The sequence below is a fragment of the Pholcus phalangioides genome, unplaced genomic scaffold (assembly GCF_987345545.1).
Source record: "Pholcus phalangioides strain wild (caught in Gottingen) unplaced genomic scaffold, Ppha-v1.0 ptg000017l_1, whole genome shotgun sequence".
Taxonomy (NCBI): Eukaryota; Metazoa; Arthropoda; class Arachnida; order Araneae; family Pholcidae; genus Pholcus; species Pholcus phalangioides.
The window spans coordinates 27,296,792-27,317,174 of NW_028301610.1; the positions used below are offsets into that span (position 1 = coordinate 27,296,792).

Sequence of the window (20,383 nt, forward strand, 5' to 3'; positions counted from 1 at the left end):
TTATAATGAAGTCCTAGCGGCCAAAAATACAGGAGTGTCAGGTAAAATACGGGACATTTCCTTCGTGATATGTAATTTATTTTATCCCTACATCTATGTGTTCTATATTTTAAGGGACACATGGTCACACTACTAATGTTAAACGTTAGTGGTCCGTCGAATTGCTTCAGATATTTTACTGGTCCTTTAGTTCAGAAAGGTTGAGAAATCCCACCCAGACGTCAGTTCATTTAGAACTCACTAGAGGGCGCTGTTCTACAGAAATATGAAAATTCTCTCTGCGATTCTACTACGTACCGTACAATCAAAAACTACGATTACTCACGAAATTTTCCCTATTAGTGGAATCAATGAAAGTGGATAATTTTTATATTTTCAATTAAAAATTTGATTTATATAGCTTTTTTGATGAATTTTCGTCAAAACATTTGCAAAAAATTTTGGAGGATTCATATAAAAAAATAAATATAACATCCAATATCAATTAATACGTTGATAAAATCAACTCTTAATTTGTATTTTCCCCAAGCACAAATTAAAGAAATAAGATCAAATTTATCGCGTAAAATTTTTTCGAATTAAGATAGTGCCAAATTCAGGTGATCAAACTGGCTGCGAGAGATATACAGTAATATCTCACCTAACGAACGCCTCGGCTTACGAATTTTTTGGCGAACGAAGAATTTATTCGTGATTATTCCGCCTCGGCTAATGAATACGAATTCGGCTAAGGCCTGGATTACATTATAAAAGTTTCATAAAAGAAATTTTATGAAACTTTTAGTGTAATCCTGGCGTAACGAACATTCCTTGATATGGATGCATGCGCTAGCATGAAACAGCCGCGTCGTGAGACGAGTTTTAGCGCCAATCATCTCACACATCAGAATCATGGTCACTCGAGCCCCATTTTCTAAGGCCGGGATTACACTATAAAAGTTTTCAAAAAGTTCTCTTTTATAAAATTAGAAAAATTCAACCAATAAGATTATCGGTTGCATTTGTTTGAATGTAACCTATGAGCTAGCTTTATTGGTTGGATTTTTCGAGTTTTATAAAAGGGATTTTATCAAACTTTTATAGTTTAATCCCGGCCTAATGCCCGCTTCGAAATCTTTACCCAGATGTACCTCCAGTTCTTTTTCTAAAAGTTTTTCTAACAATTTCATGTAAAATAAAAAAATTCAGTTCATAGGCTTTTTTAAATACATGTTCTCTTTTCAAAGCACGCGTTCTCCCTTGCAAAACGCTTGGCATCAATCAAGCTGAACAGTTTGGAAAATCTAGGACAGTGGTTCCCAAACTTTTTGAAGCGCGACCCCTCCTCCCCTACATAGGGTGACATATGTCCCGTTTTCCGGGACATTGTTATTATTTTTAATAAATGCGCTTCATTCAATGTGATGAATGAGATCGAATTGTTTTTCAATATTTAGTTGGCAAAACTGTCTCATGAGATTTCAAACTACCCACACGTTTTTAGCTTTGGATCCTGCGGACGGTGGATCCACATCCACAATTTAGAACAGAATGCGTATCTTGCGCATCGTAATGGTGCAGAGTGGATAACTTTATAACCAAACACCGGGCCCAGTGCAAAAATATTCTCGGTTTCTCTCGTAGGGGAAAACAATTTTTGTTGATTATTTATATTATTTTTAATATTCATAATATTTTAATGGTTGTGGCACCTTTGCTTTATTATACAAAAATTTGCTTTATTCTGCAATTAAAGTAGTATTTTCCATTATAGCGAGTACCCGGTGTACTTAGTACCCACAATATTTTTAGACACCCCCCCCCCCCGATATTTTCAATGACTTCAGTTCTTCACCAGAAGAGCTTCATAAGCGACACACTAGCGTTATAACTTGTTCATAATCTAAAAATGTAGACGTCTCCCCTACACATTCACATCGTTCTGTGTTTTTAATTTTCCAAAATATGTAAAAATCGGTTGCTTATTTCTGAATCTCCCTGTTGAAATACTCACCTGATCTGATTTGTACAAGTAAAATTTGATAAAATTACATTATATGATACGTGCATGGTAAGTAGCTGTTCAGCTGAAGTCTATGCGTTTTTTTAGTTTTGTAATATTTTCACTTGCGAAAATTGGACGTTTTCATTTTGTAGAATCTCCCGCGATCCCCGGGGGGGGGGATTTCGACCCACACTTTGGGGACTACTGATCTAGGAGATAATCTTTTCCATCTGCATGCATCGGACACAAAAATGAGTCGACTAAATCAAAAATAAATGGAAACACCTACGAACTCGATAGGTTATGTCAACACCAGACTAAAGCTGGTTGTGCATAATATAAAATAAAAAGATCTTCAGCAGGCATAGGGCTATTTCATCCTTCCTGAGAATTTTCATTTATTCGATTTTGATGCTGTTTATTTTGGTCTTTGATCAGTTTGTCTTTTTTATAGCGCTCCTTGGTATTTTGAGAAATTATTTTTAAATTTTTGGCAGTAGGCCTTCTTAGGACGAATATTCACCTTTAAATGCATAACTTTGCATATGTGCAAGGGGTCCTTTGAATGCTGATTAGGCCTACTGCAGCCAGTTAGAAGATAAAAAATTCCAAATTATTTTGGCACACAAGGTGAGGTCATATTCTTTCCATTTTATATTTTGAATTTGTAGGTAGATGTCCCAATTAACGACAACAACTCTTTGTTGCAGGGCATTATGTGGCTGTGATTTCGCTAATTTGTTAAACTGTTTTGTTCGCATTTCTTTTTTTGTGACCTTGAAGTTTGCAACCCGAATTTTTTCCTTGCTGTAGTTTGAATCACAAAGAACGTAATTTGGAAAGTAATATTACTCCAATACATTTATTTTATATGAGATTCTTGAGGCCCTGTACGCCCTCTTTAAGGCCCTTTATAAGCACAACAATTCGAAATAGATTTTTTTTCTAATGATTTTTTCGGCTTTCTATACGTGCCATTAAGTACGAAAAAAAAACTTATCAGCTCGAAAAGGAAAAAAATCATGAATTTATTAAGGAATGAACGATTTTCCACAGAAATTTATGGGAAACAGCGTTTCAGCTAACGAACGCGATTCCGGAACGAATTACCTATGTTAGCCGAGGTATCACTATTGCAAAAAACTGATCGCCAATACGATCGATACGACGCATCAATCACCGGAATCAGAACACTATATCCAAACTCGAAAATAAGTTTATTTGAAAAAACCGCGGGCACGAGAGAGGCCGTAAAGTCAAGTACAAAAGGTTCAACCACGCCCCCTCAGAGCTAATTATGTGCCAGAATACGGTTCCGGGTGGGAGTAACTTGTTCCAGAAACACCACCCACAATCATAGGATAAAGCGTGGGCGGAACAGGAACTCCTGTTGTCACCGCCCTCTAGTGGACAACACCTTAACTGCTTTCACGCAACAGGAGAAGGCACGAACCAAAAAAAAAATCACATTCGTTATTTATTCCAAAACTACTTTAAATTTACTTGTTTTTTAGTGTGAAAATTAATTCCCAAAATAATCAACGATGTATAAAAAAATAAATTTCATAAAAGTAAATTCTTAAAGACATGTAAATTACACGCCATTGAATTAACAATCAAATAGTCTTTAATTAGTAAATTTAAAAACTAACAAAATTCCTAAATACCACCTGTTCGTTTACATATAAGGGGGGCCAAAGTCAGAGTGCTGAGAGTCGATTAATCTTCATTTTGAAAAAAAAAGTTTTACTAGAATTGTTATTGGTTAAAATTTTAATGCTAAAAATTTGTGATTTCACAATCTAAAGGCGGACTACTGAAGCTGTGACTTACCGTATTTTAACGTGTGTAAGGCCGGGATTACACTATAAAAGTTCATTTATAAAACTTGAAACATTCAACACATATCGGTTACATTCGAGATCGGTTGCGTATTGGTTGCATTTTCCAAGTTTTATAAATGAACACACTTTTATGGAACTTTTATAGTGTAATCCCGGACTAAGGAACCCCATGGATAGTAGCCTATTATATAAATATTAACAAATTATATTTTATATATAGTTCTTTCCTTCCTGAAATCAACATCTTAAAAAAAATAAACATCTTCGCACAACCTCCAGTTTTCTGTATATTTTGCATTGACAAATTACTCTATTTCTTGCAATTTACGTTGAGAGTTACCCTGATGATGATAATGAACTAGCTGATTGTGATGTACTACATGAGAGAGATGAAGAATTTAATGGTTTCTATAATGAATAAAAAATATTTTTTTTTGTATAGCCTATATCTTTTTTCTGGATTAGGCCTACACTATAAAAGTTTTAGAAAAGTTATTTTATAAAACTTGAAAAATGAAACCAATAAATAAACCAATAGGCCTATTGGTTGTTTTTTCCAAGTTTTGTGAAAGATCTTTTATCCAACTTTTATACTGTAATCCCGGCCTTAAAAATATCTTTGATCGAAAACTTTTTTCCCTAATTTTAAGCCCAAATAATCAGGGGGCACCTTATACACGAGGGTTCCTTATGCACGTTAAAATGCGGCAATTTTTTTTTCAAAAGTTTAGCACTTCTATAGATTGCATTTCTGGACTTGACAAAATTGTTGGAAATGTGATTACATACATTCTGACTTTAACTTCCTCATTATAATCTCGTTGGTCTTGTTCCTGTGTTCAAATCAAACTCATATCACACTTGACATAAATATAATTCATGCATTTTTCATCTTTAGTCTGGTCGCTTTTTTCCAAGTAGGTCTATAATCACCAAACCAGTCTGGATAAAACCTTCATTCAGTGATTTCAAAGTGAAGACCATCCATGTTGGTACCATTTCTACGTTCTGGGTGATTTGTAGTCTTAATATCATGCATAGGCACTACTGTGTGTTCCATCTTGAGACAGCGTTATCAAACTAAAACAAGGCCTATTCTTTTACTTGATATGATTTTCTTTTGAACCTTTTAGAAATGAACTTACCATATTCCGATTTATGTATAGAACTTCTGCCTTAGTTTGAATGTTAGATTTGGCAGATTATATGGTGAGCTAGCAAGTTTTGCGTCACCCATAGAGCTGGGTGAAATCAGGGAGGAATCATTGTCAGGGCCGCAACTAGATGCTTGGTCAGCCGGGGTAAGCACGCATCTTGGCGGCCCCTTGTAATATTAAAGGAGGGGTTAAAGGGTGAAGTTTGATCCTCTTTGGCCTAGTTGCGGCCCCGATCATTTTCATTCAATTGATGACGTTTCCAATTGTTATGGCATTGAAGATGCCTTTTCAGCTTACAGAAGAACGCTCTCTTGAGATGGAACACGGTATGTCTGTGACTTACCTGGATGAAATACTAAGGTAAGACTTGCATAAAATGAAAAGAAATGATAAAACACAGGATTGAAATTGAAAGATTATCTTACCGGTGGCAGAGCCTGGGAATACATTTGCTGCAGTTGACTATGAGCGGCCGCAGCGGCCGCGGCTGCGGCCTGTTGCTGCTGCTGCTGGGCCGTTTGTTGCTGTTGCTGCTGGGCCGTCTGCTGTTGCTGCTGCTGGCTGGACAGCTGCGACTGGTGATGCTGTTGCTGCTGCTGCAGGTGCTGGTGATGGTGCATCTGGTGCTGCTGCTGGAGCTGGTGGGCGGAGGGCGAGGATGGCACCACGTCCTTGGAGCCCTGCGCCCCACCCGCCCCGTGCGGGGACGGAGACGAGTGGTTGGCCATCATGGTGGAGGCCATCGGGGGGCTCGGCCTCATCGATGGGGGCATCTGCCCCATGGCGGAGGCGGCGCCGCCGCGGCCCATGCCGCCGCCACCGCTACCCATGTGGTGATTGGCAGCAGCGTGACTGGGTGGCAGCGCTGGTGGTACCAAAGGAGTCTGGAACATGGCTACAATGGGGAAAGAGAAACCAAAACTAAATTCTCGAGAAAGCCACTTCTTCAACAAGGCGAGGAAATGAAAGAAACAAAAGGTAGAGGAACTTTTAAAGAAACTAACTTTTTAATCACCTCAACTATTGCCTTTTTCCTAATCGATAGGTAATTTTTAGGAAATTACCCGATCATTCAAAAATTAGAAGCGAGCAAATCTGAGCAAGCGCACACGACCCATCACTCGGGGTCACGGTGCACCGCAGATAAAAAGTTTTTGTAGCCAAAAAAGCAAAATAAAACAAACAGAAACGCACGTTTTCCTATCCAATAAAATAAAAGGCCAGACAAGGGGGTCGTTAATTGTTGTTTAAAAAGCAGAGTCGCTAGCCACCGGGCCACCACAGCCGCCACCCATAGCTGTCAGGTAAAACGATAACGAAAATAAAACATCATTTTTCAAATGGGTAAATAAATTTGTCATACCTGATTGAATAAAACTTGCTACTGGCCCAGAAGCTGCACTCGCTTTTAAATAAATAAATAAAGATTTAGAACATACAATTTTTAATGGTGGTTGTTGCCCTACCTTTTATTTGCCTGAGGATTATCAACGAATAATTTCAATGGGAGGAAAAAATATGTATTCAAAAACAATCACTTCCGTAGAGGTAAAAACAAATGCAGCTCATCAGCTGCAAACATAATTCATGTTAGTTGCATCAAATCAATTTTCTTCAAAGGAAAACAAAAAGCTCAACTTAAATCTACATACATACCAACATATTCTCCAGCAACGACCAAACTCGAAAGCTAACAATCGCATGCTACGATGCTCGAAAGAAGTGGGCATGCTGGATTTCTAAACATATAGCCCATTGATAGGCAATATATATTTCCGATTCTGATAGCTAGAAACTATTTCAACAATGGTTCGATTTTCTAACACGAGTCCTGATAGTCTTAATCATGCATGGGATGGGCTGCGTGATTAATGACAATATTCTACAACTTGGCGTCATACCGTGACCATTGTGGTGAAAAAAGCAGTTGAGTTCACTAAGACGTATGCCTAATGCAAGGAAAAATGATCTAGTTGGCAGAGTGCATCTACTACAGTAGGCTATATCATGCGGATCGTAGATAAGAAACATACAGAATGTTTAAAAATATTGGAGTGCTCTCAAGATTTAATTGTAGGCGTATTATTTAGCATATATTAATATATAACTGTAATAATGGCACAACTAAAAAAAATCATAATTTTCACAATTAATGCTAGCTAAATAATTCACGAGAATTATTTGCTGAATGTCCACTAATCACAATATTCTATGAGGGAAAATAAATTGTTTCCTTCGTTTTCTCGGTGAGTTATGCTATTATTGCAGCCAATATGATCACAAAATTACACAGAAAACTCAATTTTTTTCAGGTGTTTTTTTCACCCTTCCACACCCAATTTAGCATGGTTTTTATGAAATCATTACAGTAGCCTACCGATAAAACCAGTTGGTAAATATGGCACAGAGCTATGACAACAATTGGTGACCAACCCATCAGGGGTACATAATTCTATATTTCACAAACATTACGATGGAAATGAACCAGAGCAACATTCTGTTCATTGATAAAGTAGAAGTCAATTTTCCGACTTGTCCAGATACACACATATAGGCTACATTATAGTGATAAATTTCAGTGGGAAAAGGTGACTTTCTTGCTGTTTGATGAAATCTTAGCCACTGTCTTCTTACTGTCTCAAAGGCAAACACACAAAAAAATAGGTTTTAGAGAGACAGCGTATTTTTTTAATATTATATTTGATCACCATATCTCTAATATTTCACGATAAAGCTTCAGTCATTAATAAACACCCTGTACATAAGTTCTATCCATCATACAAGAAAAATCCACACAACATCCTCCCGAGACAGCCAACATCGTAATCACAAACTGTACAAAAATTTCGATCTTCCACGAATAATGCGGCCAATTATCACTATTAACCTATTTTTGACAGCTCCTCGCAAATTCATGACCAAATTGCACAACTTTTATATAGGCATGACTGGTTACTTCAATAACATTTGAGAAGTTTAAAAAAATTGGGCATTATAATTTAGCCTGTTTTTCTTTGTAGTTAATGTAACTTTCCAATTACTGTAATTAACTTTTCAATTTATATATATTAACTTAATTTAACAAAAATAATTAAAAACTAGTATTTTGGGAAGTGTTATTCAGGCCTGCCCTGTGATAAAAAATTGAGAAAAAACTTTTTTTTTCTATTTTTGGTCCTATGGAATTTTTACCCCATGGTCATGGGGAAAAAAATTTAAAATCATAATAAAATTTAAGAAAATTATTTTCTGAAAAGTAAAAAAAAAATCTAATTTCTTTGTGAATAAACTTTGAAAACACTATGAAACATTAAACTTTTTAATTCCCAAAAATATTTATAGTGGATGCTGCTTATAACGCCTTAAAAAAAAACGGTCATGAAAAACGTTGTAAGCGGGAAAAAGCATAAACGATAAATGTTGAAGATAATTAGTTGGGGTTGGGACCACGAAAATACGTCGTTCTAAGTAGGAACGTTATAAGCGGGATCAACATTCATTCAGAAATTTTCATGAAAATTAATTGAGATTTTTTTTTTAACAAAGCGTTGCGTCAGTCAAAAACGGGTTAAAAAGATACCTAAATTAAACTAAAAAATTTTATCACTCACAAAAACAGTTATTCCTTATTAAATAATATCCACGAGCCACTTAACACAACTTGGTACGGAACTCAACAAGGAAACAATCACAGAAGTTGCCTGATAGGTACCTCGGAAGAAGCAACGCACCAAGTTCATTGGAACAAAAATTATACAGCACCTATACCTAGGATCCAAACTATCTCCGAACACACCTCGAAACCAGGCTCTGCCGATTCAATGAACCAACCCCTGAATGAGCCCCTTTCTGAGGCCCTTACCCAACCATCCAACCAGCGAGCATTGCTCTAGTAGGAAGGAGGAGGGTCTTAACACCCCTAACAGGGGATGTTGCCCCTTCAGAGTGGTTCCGGAAGTTGTTGCATTCTCCAGGTGTCTAAACTAGGAAATTGAGCCTGCTTGAAAAGTCATTGACATTTCCGAGAAGTGATGAGAGCGGAAATATTTGAAAGCGGAATAGAGGGAACCAAATGTTATTCGAAATTTTTATCACGGCAAAAATTTCGGATAGAAACAAAATTGACATTTTTCTTCTACCACTAGTCTGCTCGAAGTAAGAAATTTCTAATCTTCGCGAAATTTACTTTTGATTTTACAACAGAAAATGCTCAAAAATATAGAGCACGAGCTGCTAAGACAAGGGTGCTGAACCTTGTGAAGAGTGAGGGCCACTTCATTGGTTTGAGAACGTGTCGCGGGCCGCATAAGTGATCCGTAAATGCGGCGCAGGCAACTTAAGTGGTCTGTAGATGTGCCGCGGGTCACTTAAGTGGTCTGGAAATGTTCTGCGGATTACTCAAGTGATATGGTTACGAAGGCTACTGCTTAGTTCATTTTTACAAAATTAAATTTGGGGTCGCGGGCCAAATCGGGCCATGGGTTGAGCATGTAGCCTACAGTAGGCTATGTGCTAAAGTGTAATTTGGTATCTGGCCATCAGAACTCGAGAAATCGAAGGAAATTTAGGAGCCAGACAGATTTCTTAAGAGGCAAGCATAGATTTTTCCTCTGTTGTTTTTTAGACTTTCCGAAGCTTAATGACCTCTTTTCACATTGGAAGAGACAGTGAAATCAGAAAATTTATGCCACTCTTTCGACGCTGATTTAGCAATCATATGTAGGAAATTTTTGGCACCAACACCGATTTTATAGTTGCCATGGCGACGTGGAACTGGGGATTTGTCAAGCCCGGCTGGTCATAATAAAATAATTCGGAATTTCTATTTTTTTATTTTTTTAAATGGTATCATGCAGATTTTAAATCACACAGTTGGGGTCCCCATTTTCCGTAAGACCAAGTTAGACTGGCTGTCTAATTAGTGGCCAAGATTCCATCAAACAGCGAGAAAGGGTTATTTTCCTGCTGAAATCGACCACTATTATGTGTAGGCATCTGGACATGTCGGACAGTGTCGACCTTTGCTCCATTTACATCGCAATGCTTGTGGAATAGGCCTATTGAATGCCGTATCTGGAACTCAAATTTTTATAAATATACGTAAAATTTACTTTTGATTCTACAACAGGAATGCTCAAAAATAAAGAGCACAAGCTGCTAAAATGCCTTTAGTAACTGGTCATCACGACACGACAAATCAAAAAAAAATTTTAGCACCAGGCAAATTTTTTAGGAGCTAAGCATGGCTTTTTTCAAGAGAAAAACAGTCCTAAATAATGTTTTTTTAGACTTTTCCGAGACAATGACAACTAAAAATTTTTTTTTTTCAATGTTGGAAGAGACTGAAATCAGAAAATTGCCATTCGACTCTGATTTAGTAATCACATTCTGGGAATTTTATGCATCAGTACAGATTTTACTGTCACCATGGTGACTTGCCACCTGAGATTTGCCAGCTCTGCTGTCACAATAAAATAGTTCAGAATTTAAATTTTATTTCATTTTTAGATGACATTCATGGAGATTTTAACCAAAGTTGAGATCACACACCATTTTCTGTAGGACCAATTTAGACTATTGTAGGCCTACTGGCATTGTTTTTTCAGCAGAGGCATTGTGGCATCCCGTAGAAACTGAAATTCAAACCAAGATGATATTCAATCTGGAACTCCCAGAAATGTTCGAAAATTGCGTACCACTGGGTCGCCAAATTTGGCTATTGATGGTGGGGGGGGGGGGGGGGTCTCGGACGTATGTCCTATTACGTGTTAGACACTTTATTGTTAGCGAAGTTATTGGTCGTTATATAATTTACCTGGATTGGAGACCCATTCTTGCAGGGCCTTTTGGAGTCGACGAACGTGCAGTGGTTTCGAAGCCATTCCCACCAGCGCCATGATTTCCAGGAACTCTTCTTCACCGGCTTCGCACAACTGCTGGACGTCGTCTCCACCTACACAAAAAAACATTCATATATTAAAAAACATGTCCTGGAAATTTTTAAAAAAAATCATATCATAAAACATTCCCCGTAATAAAATATGAATTCCACAATGAAAAATTCATCGAATATGAATTTTGAAAATTTCACTTATACAGAGCATAAGTGAAATTTAACTGCTTAAACAAGCAATTATAGTAATTCACGTAGAGACTTTTTTTTACCTTCATTTCAGTGAGTGAATTCATTCACTTCATTTCAGTACCTTCATTTCCGATAAAGTGAAATTATTGACAGTATTATTTGAAAATTTCTTTGGTTATATAGCTCAAATGAAAAAAAATAAATAAAATATTTAGGTTAAAAAATTTCAATTCAAACTAAAAAAAATCTGCCCGTAATGAATAGGCTATGGTTTCTAGGTAGGCCCCTACTCTTATGATCCCATTTTAAAACTCATTCTTAATTTAAATGAATAATAATTCTAAAATAATTGAATCAAAATACAAATGGCCAAACAAAAAATGTGGTTCCGTCCAGGAATGCTTTGCCACGTAACTTGTCACAAGTGGAAAATCCATTAAATTTGAATAAATTTTAAAGCAAAAATTGCATACCTTTTTCCTTTAAGATTTTCTTTGTTCAAATAAAAATATTCTTTTGAAAAAGCAAAATTCCTTTCAACCATGAAAAACAAGTTTCGCCGTTTCTTTACAGAAAAGATTATTGATTATAATCCATTGATACATTTTCAATCATGATCTGAAAGGACATAATTTTAATGCTCATCCAATACCTCCTGTTGTGCTGTTGAAATTTATGGAAATCGGAATTTTAAAAAAAAATTCATATTTCTTAGAGAATTTACACAAATAGGCCTACTCGAATTTCATTGATATTACGTTAATTGTTTTTTGGCGGGAAAGGTGAGATTAGCTTTATTTTCAGTTTTAGAGTTTACATTATAAAATTTTTGAATTTTTAATTAATAAATTAAAATGATTTATTGATTAATTTGTAATTTTCAATAACTTAGTGTCCGATCGGAAAAAAACAAAAAACTGCAACTTCCGATAAACTTTCTAGTAAATTTAACTTCAGTATAGGCGTCTAGTAGCCTTACTTGATTTCATAACCACACACTTTAGTTAAATTAATTTAAAATTTAGGCTTACGGTAAGAAGCCATAGTATTTACTTGTCATGTATCCAAGTGCTGATCAGGAATGAATCTTAGCAATACGATTCCCATAATGAACATCGAAGGTAGGTCTTTATCTAAAAATATTTAATTAAAATTTTACAATTTTAATTAAACACTTATGAACGCGAACTAGGTCTGACCACACCAGAGGGCGCCATGAATTAACAAATACTCGAACCGGTTCCTGTTAGAGGTGAATTCCAGATTCCCAGACACGGCCAAAAAAAAGAAAAAAACTAGAAATAACTCGAATATGCTGTTTTGGAGTTCAGCGATTAAATATGCATTTTATGCTTTTAGCTCTTAATTTGAAGCGAAATTTAAAATAGAAAAACATTCGTTTACAAGTTGGTAATTGATAGCGGGATCAAAGCTTGGAACAGGATCAAAGGTTACTCTAATTTTTGTGATGAAATCGATGGAAATTTTAATCGAAAAAAAAAAGACACTTAGATTACCTATACCTAAAACATTTTGAGGTCTGTGCGCACATGATCAGTTTCAGAATTATAACCGTTGGACATCCTATCGAAGGACTCTTGTCACACACGCAACGACCGTCACCAACGCATGCAAAATGATTCACGTCACACATAAAAAAATAAAATAGAATAAATAAAAAAACATCCACCTGCGTCTGCTACTACCTCGGATATATAGCCTGTATATAAATATCAAAAGAAAAAAAAAAATGTATTAAGAAAATAGCACACAGCTGAAAAATTACAGACGTCGGTAGTCGTTTGTGACGGTGACGCAAAGTGACATCTCTCCGCTTTTTCATATTGTATCAGCTGAAATAATGATAATAACAGTAGTATTCGAAAAAAAAAACAAAAAAAACTGAGTACCAGGGACGTCTTATATGTACCAACTAGATTGAAACATCCAAAAGAGAGGAATCGCAAATATTTTCTTGAGATTATTTTGATATTTAAATATGCAATCAATTAGGGAAAGTGTCCGTATACCGTCCCTCCTAAGCAAAACCGTTAATTCTGAAAATCCGTTTAGAGTTAAAAGTGATTTAAAAACTGATTCGAGCAACACAACTCCATACCTAATAGTGGTGCAAGTGCGATTGTACTAAATAAATTTGTTGTAACCAAAATAATAAAATCAAAACAACGCAAAGTTTGGATTTTCATCAAAGGTGTCCCCCTTCTCCAGTTATTAGCTACACATTTTATAGTTGCTTATATTTATTAATTATATTATATACAGTGATATATATATAATTATATTCATATTGCTTATTATATATTTATTACTTTATTTATATTAGTTCTTTTTTTCATGTGAATAAGACATTAAACATAGTATAAAGAGGTCGACAAATGGTCAGAAAAAAATATCACAAGAATATACATGATGAGTTTGATATACTCAGAGGAGACGGATTTAAGAATTCAGCTATAGCGAAAATTGTGACTGCTTTTAACGAAACTACTACTACAGCTACACGACTATGACAACAATGCAACGCGCTATTCAAGTAGTGATCTATAATTATCAATCTCTCTCGCTAACTGACAAAAAAAATAACTTTCCGTAAGGCCGGTATTACACTATAAAAGTTTTACAATAGTTCATTTATAAAACTTGTAAAATGAAACCAATAAACGTATCGGTTACATTCGCTCGATTGTAACCAATGCAAGTACTGGTTGCATTTTTCAAGTTTTATAAAATAACTTTTATCAAACTTTTATAGTGTAATACCGGCCTAAGGCGTAAATATAACTGCCAAAGTTGATTTCGCTCTGTAACAAGTTATAAAAAAAACTATTTTTGGAAAATTATAAAGCGTAAATGAAGAGAGCAAAGCAACTGCGTCACTGCAAGTAGTCAACTGAATGGTTCTGAAGAGCAAGTTTTATATCTGATATAGATTATTTTCTGAATAATATTGATGCGAAAAAAGGGCCGTAGTGTGCCTTTTCGGGGCCCCGGGGAAGACCTTTCCTTGAGGGCATTCTTGAAAGAGTTATTATGCAAAACAAGTACATTTTTTGGGGGCCCCATTCTGTTCGGGACCCTGGGGCAGTGACCCGGTTGCCCCAGCCTAGTTACGGCCCTGATGCGAAAGTAATTTTTGAATGATAAAATTCAACCCTTGCCAACCCGAAATCGTAAAGTTCTTCACGGGACCAAGATGAGGTCATTTTGACCCAAGCAGATTCTTTTTTTTTGCCTAAGAAGCTAATAATTATATCATAAAATACTAATTTAAGACAATCATCATTAATAATTTGAGAAAACTGAAACTCGATTTATGGAACAGTAATTATCCGTATTAACTAAAAGAATAAAAACAAGTATAAAAGTAATTTTTACTCAGTTTTCAAAGATTTTGAATAAATATATAATTTTGTTTATCAATTTTTCAAATGATAAAAGCTTTGTGGGTCTCAATATCTACCGAAAGATTGCAGACAAATGATGAAAATGATGTAAAAATATCATTTTCATGACTTCCGCGTGATTTCTTAATTCTCGGAAATGGGAAAAAATCAAAAGATTTCGAATTTTCAAAATTATGAAAGCATAAGATAATTAAAAGAAACGACCCAGAAACGCGGTATGTTGCAAAATGTTCAATGCAAAAAGACAGTGAAAATATAGCTGTGGTGTCGAATTGACCCCATCTTGTGCTTCCGGGCAGTGTTCGGACAATACGCATGCAGATGCATGATTGACGCATCAAAATTCAATTTTATTCATCCAAATTTTGTTGAGGAGTGAAAATACGTCAAATTTTAGGGTTTTTTTTTAAAATATATTCATTTCTCTATTTTTTATTTTAAAAAATTCCCCTTTTACAAAATTACCCCTTAAAATTTTGGAAAGGAGGGAAATTGCTCTTCAAAATCTTTCGGGATAACACTGCTTCCAAGGATAAAAATACAGTAAAAGTCCGTTATAACGACAATCTGGATATAGCGTGTGATTTGCAGGTGATTGTCATAGAGCTAATGCTACAAAAACATCCGATTATAACGAAAAGTCCGTTATAACGACAATTTTTCCTGTGATTGTGAGCTGTCGTTGCAACGGACTTCTATTTTATTATCTTTCACGAAATTCTGATCAATTTCTAAACATTTGGTTATGGTATCGTCCTTAAAACTTTGTTAAAGTCCATAATATTAAGTTATATATATATTTTTTTTTAACTTTTTATAATTGTATAAATATTTAATTTTTAAACCGACATTGAGAATAATTTCGATTATTGAACATAGATTATGATCAATTTCTGATATTCATATAAATTATGAGTATCTTTTGGCAACTAATTTTATTCTTAATTCCTGTTCTATCGGAGTAGGATATTTGCCCAATGAATCTGAATATTGATGATTGGAAATCTGAATTATTCATTAAATATAATATTTTCATAATTTTATTTTGCAGTTTTGGAAAAATATTCTCAAAACGTTGAAGCGCAAATGTAACAAGACTTATTTATGTTAAAAATGCGATAAATAATAGAGATTCATTATCTCGCTGTACCTTTCCTCAATCATATAACTAATAGATATTTTATTTTCTCCTTAATTAGCCTACTTGACTGACAAGTAGTTGATTAAAACATTAAAACAATTAACGTTATTGGCCATTTAATCATAAGGTAACAACTGTAACGACAGCGACCAGAAAAATGATCTACGTTTTTGAAAAAGTTTAATTTATTACCAATTATTGAAATGGAGATTCAGAATAAATACTTAAAACAAAAATTGGGGGGGGGGCTGTTAAACCTACTTCACTTTTCGATACCAAGGAATTTCTTCAATTTAGGAACAATCGATGATTTAACGCACGCGAACATTATTTTGGCCGGTAATAACTATAATCCGCGCAAGCCGTTGTTTCTCAACCAAAGGCCATATTAACTCCCCGCGGTCCTGGGGTATTCTAAAGGGGCCACGAGAGAAAATGAAATTGAAGGGTAGCCATGACAGGTGGCAAGGGGGCCACAGATGGCTGTGTAAAAATATAGATGTGAAAAAATAGAAAGTGAAATTATGATGGAGAAAATTTTGACAGCTTACAGAATCCAGCCGAACTGCCCATATAACCAGGAACATATTAACACATGAGCTCATTCAGGCATGGTCAGGGGTACTCATATCCATAGGGGACCTACATAAGGAGATTCCTGGTACTCCAAGAGTAAGCATTCAAAACTAAGTTGTGTTACTTCCAGCTTAGTAAGGGGCACGAAAACATGGTTTTGTTCGCGAGCCCATGATGTTGAGATGAGACAACCCTTAGAACCTCCAAACGAAAGCAGCTCACTCAACTTTAGCCCAGGCGTTCAGATATCGATCTGTTACAAAATTTTTGTTCACTATAAATTTACTCGATTCAATGAATAGAAAGAGTCTCGCTCCTGAATGGTGTGGGGCCCCGGAAAAAGACAGGGCACCAGGAGTAGAAAATGTGGTCCAAAGAGAGCCAAGGGTGATAATAGGTTAAGAATTAATTTAAACCATGGATAGTCCTCGTCTATTTTGAAAGTTCATCCGGCACGCTAAGGAATTTCAAAAGTACGTATATTTCATTAACTTGAGATGTAGAACGAGAAGTGGAATAAAAATAGATTAATAAATTTTGGAAATATTCCCACACAAATTAATAATTTCCCTGATAAAAATTCATAAAAATTTGTTTGTCTTGAGCTCATCAGTGATTCTGATTGATATTCGGCATTCTAAAAAACTAGTTTTGCGGCCCGCTAAAGTAAAGCGAAATACTGTTTCGCAAGCAGAAAAAATTTACACCCGTAGTTTAATAATTTCCACACCCAAGTTCAAATTCCAGGCTGGACATTTCTAATTACTTAGCTGCAGGTTAGGAAATCGCCCTCCCACTAAAACAATTTTAAAAAATCTGGATAATAGTACATATGTGTGGTACGATTCCTGTACATAAAACGACAGATTCTTTTTAAATGCATTTTTTCTATTCAATCAACCATCACTCCATAAAATATTCAACGATATAATCATTCGCAAATTAATTGCGCTTAAATTCCGTTAAAAATAATACCTGTTGTGACATTGCTTATTAAAAGAATCGATAAAAAAAATTATATTATTTTTCAATTGTCATAAAGAAAGTATTAAAACTTCAAGAGGCGAATTATTTTCAAGATTTCAAAGAGAAAGCTTGAATAACTTATACAAAAACTAATCTCCGATTTCAGATCAGAACCTGGATTAATTTAAAAAGAATCTGTATTTACCCATATTATGTGTCATTAAATGCAAGTCAACTTAATTAAAACATTTTATTTATTTTGTTGCCGGATTATTTTCTTCAGAAATTATTTACATTCAGTATTTTGTTATTTCCGAAAATTTTTTAATATTGGAATGTATCAATTTCGAAAATTTATTGATATTTTAGTTTCTGGATCAAGACGAATCTTTAAATTGGCCAGATAAAATTTTAAGCAGAACACAAGACTGGTTATTTTTATCCTAGAACCTCCAAAATTTTTTTCCAGTTTGCTCATTATCTAAAATGAAATTGATCTTCGTTAATTTTTTTGATGCGATATAAGAATAATTACTATAATAACTCGATGATGTAATTTAAATTGCTTAATTTAAGAAGGGACTACAACTCTGTACTTCAGGATATGTTGCAGTTATCAATAAAGATAAATGAAGAAAAATTTAAGATATAACCTAAGATATAACACAGAAATCACAATCGAGATTCATGAGTAGACTTATTATTGAAAAATAATCATCTCTAATATACGTACATCTGAACATTTAATATTACATATGCTTTGAGAATTCTTCACCGAAATTCTCAGAATGTTTTGCCAATAAATATTTGATTTTAATTCCATAATCTTAATGAAGAGATGCTTTTTCCCTAACTAATCAGTGTTTAGTCTAATTCAGCGTCTCTCAAAATTTTTGAACCCAAAGACCAGTAAAATGTCTAAACAATTCGACTGACCACTAGTTGTAACTTCTGTTGAAAATGTTACCAATATTATCGTAGTTTCTGGAATAAACACTTCGCTGTTAGTGCCGCAAAATATCTCCTAATAAAACCTGAAATTGGTCAACGGCGCAAATTATGCTTTTTCATTTTATCTGAAATATACTCATGCCCATCTTACTAAGCCTGAGAACCTCGGACCCAAAAATCTTGTGAGCTCATTTTCAAGTTATACAAATACAAATACAAATACAAATACAACACCACAACAGGCAAAATGCCCAACGAGGTGGCTGATAAAAAGATGCCCATAAAAATATGTTAAAAAAAGTTAAAAACAAATCTTTTAGTGTTAAAACATAGAATCGAATTGCCAAACGTATTTGATATTGAAGAAAAAAAAATTAAATAATAAAAAAGACAACAATCAACTTGGAGGCCAGATTTTGACGTGGGACCTAGCCGGAGCCTCCACCTAGCTAAGCCACCTATCAAGAAGCTATTTAATACTCACCAGATTGGATTCTGGCGTGAAATCTATTCGTAGTCACTATCGCAAAAATGATCTTTTTCAATATTTTTAGTAGGCCTATCAAGACAGTAGAAAGGACTCTCTAAACATTATCGTTAATTATAACCTTGGAAGCTTTGAACACGTAAATGCAACAGGCGCTGAACCAGTGTTTCTCAAAGTGTGCGCCGTGGCTCCTAGCAGCATCGCCGCCGTTTGGAAAGGACGTAGCGGGAAGCTGTTAACATTAATGATTGCCTATTCGGGACGGTTATTCACGGTTTAAATTAGTCACAATTTTTGGCTAGGAGATCGACACGGATTGGTTCAATTCAGGTTTTTAACCAATCTATGTGGTGATCTCCTATCCAAAAACTGTGACTACAGTTTAAACTATGTCGCTGAAGTCCACTTTCAGTGCTTTGAAAAATGGTTCTTTTTTTAGACTATTCTGTGGAGCCACGGATAGCAAGGAAGTTGTGTGTGTGTGGCGAACTTTAACCTGAGAACTTCTAAACACGTAAACGCGCGCTTCTTCCAAAAATTAAAGTAATTGCATACAATCAAAAAATTTGAACCAAATTTTCAAGTCTCCCGGCGGGTCACCTGTTCCATCTTCTCGAACCATAGGTTCAGAAACGCTGTAAGCTACCACTTATTGTAAGCTGCATAAATACAACTGCAGAATAATCAAATTAAAAATTCTATAGGCCTACTCCAGAATTCTTATTTAGCAATGAAGCTCAAGCTAACTTGAAAATTCTTACAATAGTTCCTTTTGATTGTTTTAATCTCATTCAGACGTACTTTTTTTGTATACCTTAAAATTTATTTGGAAGGCACATGTAATAGCCGAACGATATAGGCTACTGACTGATGACAATGGTACTGCCGCGATCATTACAGGACACCAAAAATCTTAAAATTCTAACCCCCGTGGGAAACAAGACGTGTATAATTACGAATCCAGAATTTTTGTTGATGTATGTCCACACGAAGGAATGTTTATAATCACATAATTTCCGCGATGTTGACCCAAAACTACCACTCCCAAAAATATAGATTAAAAAAAAGAGAGAGAGTGCAATTCGCAAAAAGTTCAAATACCTTCTCCCCCTTAGTGAACTTGTTCCTACAAAATTTCGCATGTACATAAATGTACATATAAAAAGCTCGGGCATTAACACCGAAAATGCACAAAAAAAACCTCGTGCAGGTAAAAAAAAAAAAACTACCTTTCCACACGGTTTCGGGTTAGCTAAAAAAAAGGGTTCAAACCTAAAAATCAGGGTTTAAGGACCCTTCGAAAAGGGGTTCGTTCTCTGGAGGCCTTTCGATGGTGTGCCTGTGAGGGAATTTTACGGGACCGAAAATATACTGTATATCGCTTCCGGTGCATAGTTTGGGAAAAAGTTGTGCAGGTACAAAGATCAATGCCTTTACTGTATCTCCCGCGTTCCCTTCTTGCCATTGTGATTTTGCGCAACCCTTTATGGAACCTCTAAAAATACGTGGATCTAGTAGATGTCAGTGACATCGCTCCATTCTCCGATCCTTCGATGCACTGATTCCATAAGAAAAAAATTACATTATGTCTAAGAAAACCTCAAGATGCCTCTTCGTCTTCACTATTCTCAGGATTATATGATCGGTTAAAAACCTTAAAAAAAAGTGGTGAACGTTGAAAGGGTTTTAAGAAACGAAAAGGGAGAGGGGGCTAAAAATTTGACGGGAAAAAAACCAGGTAGACCACGTAAGAATAGGGTGCCGTAC

General features: G+C 35.3%; 1 protein-coding gene across 4 annotated transcripts in view; it reads right to left on the reverse strand.

Moving 5' to 3' along the window:
• The window catches only part of LOC149072706 (uncharacterized), a 494,426-nt gene that overhangs the window by 13,093 nt on the left and 460,950 nt on the right, over positions 1 to 20,383 (reverse strand). For all 4 annotated transcript variants that reach the window (XM_089247135.1, XM_089247136.1, XM_089247134.1 and 1 more), the window contains exons 3-4: positions 10,801 to 10,938; positions 5,411 to 5,880 (exon numbers count right to left, since the gene is read on the reverse strand). In XM_089247135.1, the coding sequence (XP_089103261.1) occupies positions 5,411 to 5,880; positions 10,801 to 10,938 (608 nt within the window). The remainder of the gene's footprint in view (positions 1 to 5,410; positions 5,881 to 10,800; positions 10,939 to 20,383) is intronic.